Source organism: Erpetoichthys calabaricus, chromosome 8 (genome assembly GCF_900747795.2).
Source record: "Erpetoichthys calabaricus chromosome 8, fErpCal1.3, whole genome shotgun sequence".
Taxonomy (NCBI): Eukaryota; Metazoa; Chordata; class Cladistia; order Polypteriformes; family Polypteridae; genus Erpetoichthys; species Erpetoichthys calabaricus.
The window spans coordinates 60,974,936-60,988,004 of NC_041401.2; the positions used below are offsets into that span (position 1 = coordinate 60,974,936).

The 13,069-nt window shown below is 36.8% G+C and overlaps 2 protein-coding genes across 3 annotated transcripts in view; one reads left to right on the forward strand and one right to left on the reverse strand.

Moving 5' to 3' along the window:
* The window catches only part of LOC114655522 (ras-related protein Rab-34-like), a 49,411-nt gene extending 47,206 nt beyond the window's left edge, over positions 1–2,205 (reverse strand). Inside the window, exon 1 of one of the 2 annotated variants that reach the window (XM_028806586.2) lies at positions 1,744–2,205. The gene's annotated coding sequence lies outside the window, so the exon portion shown is untranslated. The remainder of the gene's footprint in view (positions 1–1,743) is intronic. The other variant, XM_028806587.2, reaches the window with a different exon arrangement.
* Positions 2,206–2,652: 447 nt separating this feature from the next.
* rpl23a (ribosomal protein L23a) lies at positions 2,653–12,467 on the forward strand. Its single transcript, XM_028806589.2, has 5 exons — positions 2,653–2,772; positions 4,755–4,935; positions 8,992–9,168; positions 9,499–9,568; positions 12,409–12,467. The coding sequence occupies exons 1-5, from the start codon at positions 2,748–2,750 to the stop codon at positions 12,421–12,423; spliced, it is 468 nt and encodes a 155-aa protein (XP_028662422.1). The 5' UTR covers positions 2,653–2,747; the 3' UTR covers positions 12,424–12,467.
* The last annotated feature ends 602 nt before the right edge of the window (positions 12,468–13,069 follow it).

Below are 13,069 nucleotides of genomic sequence, written 5' to 3' on the forward strand. Positions count from 1 at the left end.
ATTGGACAATGCCACCCCTGAGGCAGTGCAAGATATTATGCAGAAACTGTGCGCAGACTCATTGCCATACAATCACTGAGACCAATAAATACTTTATCTGTAATGGTGGCACAGTAGTTAGTGTTGTAGGGTTCCAGCTCTAGGAAGCGGTGTTCCATATCTAGTTCTCTTACAATCTGTGCCCCATTTAAATATTCTCCTCACATCCTTATGAGTTTTCTTAAATTACTAAGGATTCATACCATACCCCTATATCATGCACATTAAATTGTTAGATTACTATTAAATTAGCCTACTATGACTATGTGCGTCCTCTGTGATGAACTGCCTTTCTGTTCAGAATTGATTCTTGCTGGGATAGGCTGGAGCTACCAATACAGAAAAGTTGGTTGTTAAAATACATAGACGGATGAATGAGCCAAGGAAAATAGTAAACATTGGTTACCACTCTTGGCTTTCTGCAAAAGTTCTTAAACCAAACAACAAAATATAATTGAAAATCCAATGCATTTTCCGATTAATTAAAAGTGTTGTACAGCCAAGAAAAAGAAATGTATATGTGTGGGTATGTGTATTCTACTTATATGCAAATGGCCTCTAAACATAAGCAGTCTCTGTGGGCCCCTTCCTCTCCAAAACAAACTTTTCATTCCAGGCTTCAAGCCCCCCCATGGGCCCTTGGTAGTCATTATCCTTTTCCCCCCACTATGATGCCCATGCTTATAAGTATTTAATGCAAGTCATCAATTAAAGCAAAGCATTCAAAGCTTTATGCATACATGCCCATCAATGGATTCCAGAAATTCAAAACAGTTACAGAAGTTCCAAAAATCCGTTCATCAAAACACAGCAGAAAATCAGCCTTCGGATAACGTAGTAGTTAAAAAAAAAAGATACATAACCTTAAAGGCATGGCAGTGATGGTGCTCTAAGGACATCATTCATTATTAATCAAAATGTGCTGTCCAACGAATCAAGGATATACAGTACCACGTGTATCCATGTACCTTCCTCTGAAATAGAAACTCTGATCCACAGCTAACGCATACTTTCTCATAGAAAAGATCGAACAAATCACAGTGTGCTTTACTGTAAGGGAATTTCAGCTGGATGTACCAGCAAGTTTATTTGTGGAGACGAAGATAAATAAGAAACATCAAAGGCCAAAGTACGACCCCGTATACATGTCCTAAAAACTGCAACTTCGTTTTAGGCTTAAACGTGATTAAACACCCCAAGAGAGAATCCAGTCGTTTTATATTTGAGACAATGAAACAAAAATGAAATCTACACTCATCAAAATCCACACAAATTAGTCATAAAACGCATAGTTCTTTTAAAGGTTTAATAAAACAACCCACTTAATTAAAAGGCCTTGGGCAAATCAACGGAATTTCTAGTGAAACGACAAAAGATACGTTGCAAATGTGATGTGATACGGTATCAAAAACGGCTTTCCTATCGCGACGTAATTCCCGATTGATTTAAAGGGTTTCAATACATTTCCCCGAATGTGATCGGCTTGCTATTATAACTGGCGGAGCAAGAAATTCGGCTGCAAACTAACTCACTCCAAATCTCCCATTCCGTTTACGAGGAGACGCAATGATAGAACAATTCTAAAGCCCGAGAGAAAGTTTTCCTGGCAACTGTAACGCAAACAAACTGTCCAGCATTTGGCAGTCATATATCCTCAGTTAGAAAGGGTGAACACCATAATGATTTTATACCTCCACTCCTCACCTCCTCAAACCAGTGATCAGAAGCCCGTCAGTCCGTCTGCACCCACACGTCCCGCTGCCGGTTCGGATGATTCCGTTTGATTCGCTTTACTTGACAAGTGCCTCCTTTTTTTAGTAATGAATTTTTAAAAGAAAGCTGATGTGCGAAATACCAGTAAATTACACCAACATGTGTGTTTCTTTAAACCCACAACGAACGCGATCTCGGAAAGGTGGGTCTGTGACTCCAAAACCAGCTGGAATCTATTAACCACGGCGAGACAAGAAGCCACGTGAAAGTGGGCGAGACTCCCTCTGCTGGCCTGGCCTTAGCATGGGCGCGTTCCAGCAATGATGTTTCGTGTTGTTGTCGGTTTGGCGACTATGGAAAATCCGTTACCGTCACTTAGGATCATATAACGACCATACGAAGATCTGTAGTTATTCACGCATTTGTCGGATAGTTGTCGCGTAAGAAAAACACGTGACGTCTCTACATGTTAATTAATGCGATCCGCATCTATTTTACTCCTTTTCTGGGGAAAGTCGCAAATAAATGAATAGCTGTGATTTCAGCGATTTCACTTAATAGTTATTGGTTATAATGGCTTGTTCACCAATGCATTTTACAGTAATAACCGAATATCGTTTAATATAATTTTATCACACCTTTACAGGTGATGGGTTACTGATTTACATTTGATAAAGTTACAGATTTACGTATAAGCTCCCTTTAGTTATTGAATTTGCATTTAATTTATGATGTTGATACTGTGATGTTTTTTTATGGGTTAGGTAGATTGTATTTATAAGGAGTATCACTTAATTGTTGGGATTTTGAAAAAATGGCAATTTGATAGTTTGGTTAGCTATTGCTGTGCAATCTCATATTTTGCGTTTTATTTAAAACGCAAACTACAACACCCAGAATCTCTTCAGACATCCGCTGTCACAATTCTCGCGATGTTAGGTAGATAGTCCCTTCATTATAGCCCGTGTTACCCCGTGTGCTCTTCCTTTTCCAAGATGGCTCCGAAGGTGAAGAAGGAAGGTTTGTAATTGTAGCGGCGATATTTTCATTATATTTTGTAAATATGTAGACTGCGTTCTCGTTTGTAACATCATAAAGGGATTATCCAGACTTTACATGGTGCCGGTGACGTCTTGCTATAAATTTGAACGAAACTGAACGTATACAAGAACTATTTCCCCACATGCAACCAGTATACAACGTGTAAGTCGTATCGCAGTTGCGGCCTGGCACGCGGAGAAGAGTTGCATATAAACGTGTGTTTTTTCCGCATTTGTTTCGTATTTAATTGGTGGCATATGTGGTTATGTAGTCGTGTCATAAATTCGTGAAATTAAATCTATACAGAGAAGACGACATTCTAGATTACATTTTGATCAGTGCCGCAGTCGCAATAATATGTACCACGAATCCAAATTGAGGCTATTTATAACGTTTTTTTGTTTTTTTTTTAAACAAGAAGGATTAGATCAGTTAAGGCGGAATGGATCTAACGTTAATTTATCCGATGACAGAACGTTGGTATATGGCATAGTGTAATTTATTCCACTTAGTTTTAGGATATCCGGCTCTGTTTATTCAAAGCTGGAAATTCGTTGTGTTGGTAGGAAAATAAGTTTTGTCCCAATTATATGTATTTTCTTTTTGTAACATGCTTTGTAGAAAACCAGACCATATCTTAATTTCGTGATATGGATGCCTGATTCCACCGATGTTTCATTATGTGTGTATCTCTCATAAAATTGTAATTTCTTAAAATACAATCTTTTGTAATGCTGCCTTTTCTGACCTTTCAAGTACTACTTTTTAGATTTAGTGCAGCTAACCCGGTTTTCAATCATACGCAGTTTTTTTGAACATTTAAATGATGTGATAGAATTCAAAACTCCAAATAATTGTATATTGGCGATTTAAGTGTAAATTCCTTTATCTATTTAAATATTTAACATGATGATGCCAAAATCATACCATATGGGGAATAACGGGTGACTAACGCTCATAAAAATCCTTTTTATTTATCTTTCAAACATTTTATAAATTGCCATTACAGTTTAATCTTGGAACTATGGAGCAGTAACGGGTGAAGAATACTCTGGCTGAAGGAATTTACTTTTTTTTATTTTATTAAATTGAATCCAATACTCCTAAAGAAGAGAGAGCTAAGGCTTGAATGTCTGTACCTAAACGGATTCCACCATTTGAGCAATAACTTGAGACATTTGAGAATAATAATGCACATGGAAGGTTCCTTGGTTTACTTTTAAACAGGACTGTATTATGTGGCTTTTTGGGATGTAGATTTGCGAATAATTTGATGCTTACTATGTACAATCCTGCTGTGTATGTGATATTTGTGATTTTCATTTTTTTCCAGTTTCCCACTGTATTTTATATTACACTTTATCTTTGAACAGTAACTTTCTTGATTTACAGTCATCTTTCAGTTTACATTTATATAAGTTTCCTTGAATTCCAAAGGTTGCTGCATGACAGTGTGGCAGCAAAAATTTTCGCAAATGCAAAGCTGAATATTTTGGGTATTGAAGGTTTTATTTAATAAACACATTATATTCAGAACAATATTTTGAGTAGTGCTTCAGTTTTCAAATTTAAATGTTTTTTTGTTCTGGTAACAGGCTGTCAATTAAAATATTTTATTAAAAAAAAAAAAAAAAAAAGTTGGTATTTGTGTACTAAATGGACGGTAGTTCCTACCCATTCTAGTGGTGGTCTCTGGGGGAAGTGCCATGGTTGCTTAATTTTTGGAGTTTATTAGACTGACCTACCCCAACCACAAATATTAACACTAAAGTTAGTGGGGGTGGAGCATAGTTGCCTATAGGTGCCTAATGTTAAAAATGAAAATCCGATTTGCGTCACAATAATAGTAAAGGGTACTAGCCGTCCATTTAATACATAAGTACCAAAAAGTTTTACAAAATCTGTTTAAGTTTAAACTTTATCCTTATTTGCTTTGGTTTTTCCATTTTGCACCTTTACAGCTGTCTCGGTCAAAACTGAAGCCAAGTCAAAGGCTTTGAAAGCAAAGAAGGCTGTACTAAAAGGAGTGCACAGCCACCGGCAAAAGAAGATCAGGACCTCTCCTACCTTCCGGAGGCCTAAGACCCTCAAGCTCAAGAGGCATCCCAAGTACCCAAGGAAGAGTGCCCCTAGACGGAACAAGTATGTTAATTCACACAAACCTGTGTCCAAATGTTTCTCAACTTTCTTGGCTTATGTATTCTTGTATTTTGTAAAAGTGGCACCCATGCTTAAAATGTCTGTTACTCTGAATAAAGTCAGCAGAAGATGATTTGATCGCCAAAAGGCAGTTATAAAAGCAACACTTCTTACTATTTTAAGCAAGATTATTTTTATTTACATCATTCACTGGTACAAAATTTTTTTAAAAAGTTGGTGTGTTTTGGATTATCTTGTTGTAGGACCCATCCTCCTAAGTTCCAACTTTTGTTTACAGATGGTGTGATGATTGCTTCCAGAATTTGCTGGTATTTATTTGAATCCATTCTTTCCTCTACCAGTGACATGTTCCCTTTGACCCTGGCTGCAATACAAGCCCAAAGCATGAGTGATTCTTCCCCATGCTTAGTAGTTGGAGAGGTGTTCTTTTCCTGCAATTTGTCACCTTTTTTCCTCCAAACATACCTTTGTGGCCAAAAAGTTCTGTTTTGACTTCATCAGTCCACAAAACTTGTTTCCAAAATGCATCAGGTTTGTTTAGATGTTCATTTGCAAACTTTAGGTGCTGAATTTTGTGGCAAGGGCGCAGGAAAGGTTTTCCTCTGCTGACTTTACCAGGAAGGTCAGATTTGTTCAGGTTTCCCTGCACAGTAGAACAGTGCACCACCATTCCAGATTGTGATAAATCTTCCTGAAGATCTCTTCCAGTCAGACGGGGTTTTATTTGCCTTTATTGCAATCCAACTAGTAGTTCTTTTGGAAAGTTTTCTTGGTCTTCCAGACCTCAACTGGACTTCCATCATTCTTGTTAACAGTAATTTCTTGATAGCCATTTCCTTAGTTCATAATACTATCTGAAAACACTTTGGTGTCTTCTGGTAGCCTTTTCCTGGTTTGTGAGTATCAGTTATTTTATTTGAGTGCTGGTCAGCTGCTTAGAGGAGCCCATGGCTGCTGCTGATTGTTGGGGGCAAGGTTTGAGGAGTCATTTATACAGCTTTGCAATTTGCATCACCTGGGGTTTCTTAATGATGACTGTGAATAAGTGATAGCCCTAATGAGCTAATTAAGGTCTGAGACCTGAAGTACCTTGTGGTGTTAAAACTTCTGCACGGTGCTCCTTTTTACCACTGTACAGTTGTACAAAACAAACTGCACTATCTATCTTACTAAACCATAGTTAATTTATGCACAGCGGACGCACCGAGGCGCATGCGCACTGCGGCCTTGGCGCCCACCCCAGAGTCAAACGCACGCATGCGCACTGCGGCCGTGGCGCCCGCCCCAGAGTCAAACGCAGCGGCTTCCCAGAGTCAGTAGGGGGCGCCCAAACAACATGGATAAAAACAGTGAACGAAGGCACCAACACAAAGAAACTGCTTTAGTTCAAACCAGAGTCAGTAGGTGGCGCCCAAACAACATGGATAAAAACAATGAACGAAGGCGCCCACACAAAGAAACCGCTTTAGTTCAAATGGGGTTATTGAATTAAATGGAAACTTTACCATGCCTACGACCTGTGAACTAAACCTGAGGTAAAGCGTGCACGCCAGGTTGTACAGCCGCCCGGACACGACCGGCCACACCACCGCATATACGACGACACAGCCATAAAAAAACAAAAACAAGACTGCATGAAGAAAAACAATAACAGAAGCGCGTTGAAATGAACTGTCCCAGGACGCACCCCCCCTCCATGATATTTCATCACGCACCAGCTTCCCCCCTGGGAATGGCCCATACTGCTTTCGCGTGTGTTGACAAATATTGCATCGGATTGGAATAGTGCACCCTGAGCCAAATCGCCACCGCAAATGTGTCCAAATGTACGTGTTACATCTAGATGACGCGGTATGTCAACCACAGAGCTAATAATGAGAAACGTAGTTGAAGTCATAAACGATCACCCATTAGCAAACTCTATAAAAATGCTACATGAGGTTGAAAGAGAAGCCAATACAAAAGCAGAGGCGGACGGTGTGGCACCAACTACAATTGCCTTAGTGTTAATAAAGGACAAGGAACAGGATCCGAGACGATACAATGTTCCCATCGTTAATGAAGTGGCAATTGTGTTTCAAAGTGATGATGGTGAGCCTCCGTTTCACCGCGATATTGTCATGCATTTACGTCCTGATGGAAACAAGGCGCCTACAAAGCGCTTCTGAAACACCACAACCACATGAGTCACAGCTCCAAAAAGAAAACTCTTTACTACAAATGTTTATTTAATTAAATGACATTTCCCAGGACGCACCCACCCTCCATGAGGTGATTGCCATTCTTGGATTTGCGATTCTTTCGAGAATCGCGGGCTTGCTGGTTCTTGCATAACATGCTGACAAACCTGCATCATCTTTAACTTTTATTCCTTTTGTTGATCAGTTCATTTTCTGCTCACTTAACTAATCACAGTAATAGACATTTCATACAAGCCACTGTATGAGTTTGCCTTTTATCTGAAAGTGTATGTGGAACCTGATTTTTTACTGTTTATGTAGGAGCAATACTTGAATATATATATGCTTTGCTGAAATGGTGGTGGCAGTTGTAAAATGCATCCTCAGTGCAAGTGGTGCATACCAGAAATTGATATTGTTTCTTATTTCAAAAATCTTAGGTTTCTGTTCTTATTGCATTATGCATCACAAAGTATTCTGAAAAAACCATCCAGTATACCTTACCTTTCACTTTTTCCCTTTAATAAAGTGAAACAGTAAGTTTACAAAACTAGCTTTGTGTAAGTTTGTAGTAAACACAAAATTGTGGCAGAAGCGCTCGACACATCCTCAGAGCACATCTTCAGAAATTAACACTGCACATGCTCGAGTTGTGTTGTCAGCAGAATGTGTGTTCAAATTTTAGTACGTGACATCGGCATTGTTGTTTGCTACTGAAGTCTCCATAATGACCGACATGCCTGTCAGAACAGCTAGCATGAAATAGCCAGCTCTTTCAAAGTGGATGTGGAAAATGCAGGATAAAATGAAAGAAATTCGAGACAGATAAGTCCATGCAAAGCAGAACATATCCAAGAAAAGAAGTGGGGGTTCAGTTGTTGCAAGATAACGCAGTGTAATGGCAATCTGCATTGTAGCTCCAGCAGGACCAATGTGCATGCTTCAATGTTTGGTTTGATGTGGTGAAGCAAATTATTAAACTTCACTGCTGACATTTGAAAGTATTTAAGCATCATCCATTTCTCACAAAGGCAATACAAGTGTTTCATATTCCCTGTCGTAATTACATGATACATTTAAAGGTGTCACCATCTTCTGTGTCTGTTACTGCCTTTTTTGAACCTTTGCAACATTTATTGTACAAAGAATTTTTTATATTCAGTATCTTTCTTCCCTCAACTTTGAACACGGTGAAACTAGATGGTTTTTCTCACTGTGTATATCCCGGCCCTAAGTGGTGGTCTGGATTTTTTTAGAAGTGATTTTTGGACAGAAAAAAAAAAGTCAACTTTGTTTTCATTGATTTCACCGTGTGTAGAAAAATAAGTTTTGTTGATCATTTTAATAATTAAGAACACATTTGTGGAGTGATGCAGGAGAGTTGAGGCTTTAAATGCCTCTGTTGATGAGCATTCACACTGCAGCATGTTCAGGAAAATTTACTTGTTCCGCTGACGTGCAGAAAAGGTATGCAGGTAAAAGTAAAATTCAGTACAGTGTATCACGTAAAGTGTAATGTTTAGCTAATCCTGTGTCACTTCGATGCATTTAGCTATGCTTCTCAACAGCATTATTGTGTTTATGGCAGTGGGACGACCTGAGCTTGGCATAAACATTTTATGACTCCAGGTTTTTTGTTTTTTTTTTTTTTTTTTTAATTTAAAGGAATTTTAAACCTGACATATAAAAAAAAAAAAAAGCTAAATTTGACTGAACAATGATTTACTTGTCTGAAATTGATGCCCTTAAAGAAACTTAAAAAATAATCAAGAAACTTAAAAAAAAAAAAAAAAAATCTGATATATGTTGATACCTGAGACTTGGTTTTTCACTCAATTTGTGCTCAATTTCATTTTAGGCTGGACCATTATGCAATTATCAAGTTTCCTCTGACAACCGAATCTGCCATGAAGAAGATAGAGGACAATAATACCCTGGTGTTTATTGTTGATGTAAAGGCCAACAAGCATCAAATCAAGCATGCCGTCAAGAAATTGTATGACATTGATGTGGCCAAGGTCAACACTCTCATCAGGTACTGTTGACTGTCAAGCTACTAATATGTTCTAGTTAGCTCTTTGTGCATTATGGATTTAACCTAATTCCATTTCAACATTCTTTATTGTGTAGAAGGACAGTACATATATTTCCCTGTCATGTATGGCATCAACAGAAATGTTTACTGTCAAGTTTTCTGTGTACAGTTAGTTTGCAAAGCTTTTTTACTTTGGTCTAATAAGTGGATAGTTTAATTTATGCTGGGGGGGGGGGGGGGGTTGAAGTGTCGACAGGTTTACCTTTTGAAAATGTTCAATTTGATTTGGAACATTACAAAGTCCATTAAAGCAGACTGTCTTATTTATAGGCCTGATGGTGAGAAAAAAGCATACGTTCGTCTTGCACCAGATTATGATGCCCTGGATGTTGCAAACAAAGTAAGTGTTGTACAGCCAAAATAATAGTTTTAATATTGAGGGTTGTTTTTATTTTGTTAAGATACGATTTTAAGTTAAGTAATGGTGATTGTTTTGTTTAGTTCCAGAAAGTTTCCTTAATTGTGTGCACATGCATTTTTTTTTTTTTTTGTTTGGTAGATTTAATTGAACTAATTGCAGTAGTATTAAAATGTAACATTTTTGCTGATTCACCCCCTTACACGAATCCAGAACACTGCCAGATCACAAGAAAATACTTACTGGTTTCCATGTGTTTATTAAAAATGTAAAATTAATTAAATGAATGGATATATCTTGTTCTCAGATTCCTCTGGTTAAAGATCATTGAAAGTTTTAAATAGTAGTTTGGTAATAACATTTTCCCTCAAAATATGCATATCTATAATAAGTGCATAGGACAGCTTTTATGTCATTTCAGTAAAAAAAACAAACAAACTGCTTAATCCTGTTCATTGTTCTGGTTGAGCAGTACTAAATCTAGCATTATTACAGGTTAGGAAACCGCTCACTACAAAGACTGCACATCCTTAAGGATGTGAAGCCAAACTTTCACATGGGATTATTAGTTATGCAGTGCTCTCTCTCTCATATATGTATATATGTATGTATGTGTATATATATATATATATATATATATATATATATATATATATATATATATATATGTGTGTATATATATATGTGTATATATATATATGTGTATATGTTTCTGCTAAAAGCAATTCTAAAACTTCATTCCACCTTCTCAACACCTCATTGTTGGATACAGACATGGAAAATCTAACCATTTAATCTTTTTGTGATTATACAAAATGTGTGCATATCTACATCTGTGGTGCTTAAGACTGTTTTTTATCTTACAAACACAGGCTTTGGTGTGTGTTTTTTTTTTTTTTTTTTTTTTAAAGCCATGTGTGTTTTAAATAAGTACTGTTAGGTTCACATTTGTGCATGTTTTGGCTTGTTCCCTGCATGATTATGAGCTTATGCCAGAAGCTGGTTGAAATAAAGAGGAATTTAATATCAAGGTTTTTGGGGATCTGTTCTACCTCAGATGTTTAGAAATTTCAAAATATTGTCATTTTTAGTATTTTTTACATTTAGATGATTGCTGAGACCAGGGCACCTTAAAGTAGTTCAGGATATGTTAGTGATTTTCAGTTATACATTTTACAGATGTAGCAGGTGGGTTGAGCTCATGGTCAGTAATTTTGGAGTTGAGATTGTCAGCCTTAATAGCAGTGTTTCCTATTTAGTGGTATACTGCCAACAATTAACTTTTGGTGGTTTGCACAGTATATAGATATTAGGTCAGTTACAAGTATTTGTGAGTGATTAAACAGGTATGGCAGCATATGAGACACCTAACAGAGATCCAGAAAGGCCAAATGGTGGATGTTCAGATTGTAAACATTTGTAACGCAAGCTAAAAAGGTAATTTTATCAAGTGGAACAGTCTCTAAATGATAGCCTATGCAAAGATGTCCTCAATGGCAACTAATGGGAATATATAGACACTTCCAAACTTATTTCTGAATGCTTCAAAGTATAGAGACTTGTGGCAAAGTAGACTTTTTGCCCTTCTCTGACCCAGTAGTAGCAAAACCTACACACTTTGGGTGTTTCAAATCTGTTTTTTTCTGGAGCTATCATTTAGAAATTGCTTCTATTCATGGCCAATGTAGAAAGACTCACAAATAACCTGGTATAAACAGCAGACTATGTACCCTTGAACAGCAAGTGGGAAAAAGGTCATCAGTTTTTCACCAAGTTTCCTACGTATTGGCTGAATTTTGTCAAAAAAAGGTTCATTCAGTCTGCCATGTCTTTTTCTGCCTGTTAATCTATCTATCTATCTATCTATCTCTATCTATCTAATCATAAGGTGGTACTTAATGATATGGTTAGCTGTCATAATGTAGTCATTCGGTCCAGTGATTGATTGCCCTACATGCTCTTAATATCGCCAGAGTGAATGAAATCATTTTACAGCTCCAGATGCACCCAATAGTGTGAATACTTCCATCATGATGTTCCTGTTTTACCAAGATGATAAATCGCAAGCCAAACAAATAACCCTGAACCCCCACTCCCCAATAAAAGTAGTTCATTACCGTCTGCCCTAATTGCCAGGGAATTTTGTGGCATCAAGTGTAACTTAATTGTTTCCATTTTACAAAGAACTGGAGGGCTTTCTTAGAAAATGGTGCAGTATAGAGCCACACACAGCTAAGGACTTGTATAACAGAATTTTCTGATTTGCAGTAATGAATATGATAAACTTTTTATTGATTTAATGAGAGCAATTTTGGTGCAGTGTGGTTTCACTGCAGTGACAAGTGACTTGCATCTTAGTCCTCACAGGTGGCGCAGTGGTAGTGCTGCTGCTTTGCAGTAAGGAGATTGTGTGTTCGCTTCCAGGGTCCTCCCTGTGTGGAGAGCGCTTCGAGTAGTGATTAAAGCGCTATATAAATATAAAGAATTAAAAAGAATCAATTAGTTGATTAACCTATTAATTTTATAGGTTATAAAATTTGTTTTTTTTTTTTTTTTTTTCCTATAGTTTTTATTACTGTTCGGTTTATTTTCTCTCCTTGTCTTTGTAACTTATGCTTCACAAAGAGTCGACTGTACCTTCAATTTCCTTTGTCCAATTGTTCCTTTGTAAAAGTGTCAATGATAATAAAGATCTAATTTTAATTCAAGTTCTAAGCTCTGTGACGTGCTAATGATGGTCACTAGCCATTTTAAGATGTGCCATTTTTGAATTTCAACTTTTTCCTGTTATTTACTTTTTTTTTTTTTTTCCTCTTTTGCAGATTGGCATCATCTAAACTGTTCTTGAAATGTACAGATGATAATAAAATTTGTAAAAATAGACACTGTCTCATTTTTCATTTCAAAATGTTTTCACTTAGATTTTGCAACCACAAAACAAAAAGGGACAAATTTAAAATATTCGAATGTTTTGGTATGTTTACTGTTCTGTGACATGTTATATAGAAAAGATTATTGTACTTTCTTGATTCTTTTTTTTTTTTTTCTTTTTTTTTTTAAATATAACTACCTTTCCCTGCATGCTGCTGTCACTTTGTATCAAGATATCTTAGTTTTTAACATGTATTGTTAGCCGTTTTCCAGCTGCAAAAATTCAGCAGTTTTGTTTCTGAATTAAGTTTTTACATTTTACTGGTGCTTGAACCATACTGCATTATTACTGTTGTGCTTCATGGATATTTTTGTGCAGCTATGATGTGAACTGTTAATTTTTGGTTGAGGGGGAAAATTGTTTAACCATTCAGGTGTAGTATCCTTGACATAAGTTGGGAGACCATCACGATTATATGAGAAGTTTTTGTTTTTGATATTTGTATTGCATCTATTAATGTTTTTACTGTTGTCAGTTGGTGGTTAAATTCAAATAGGAAATTTTCAGTTGGATATTTTTTAAATCCTGTAAGTCTGTTTTATTTTACTATA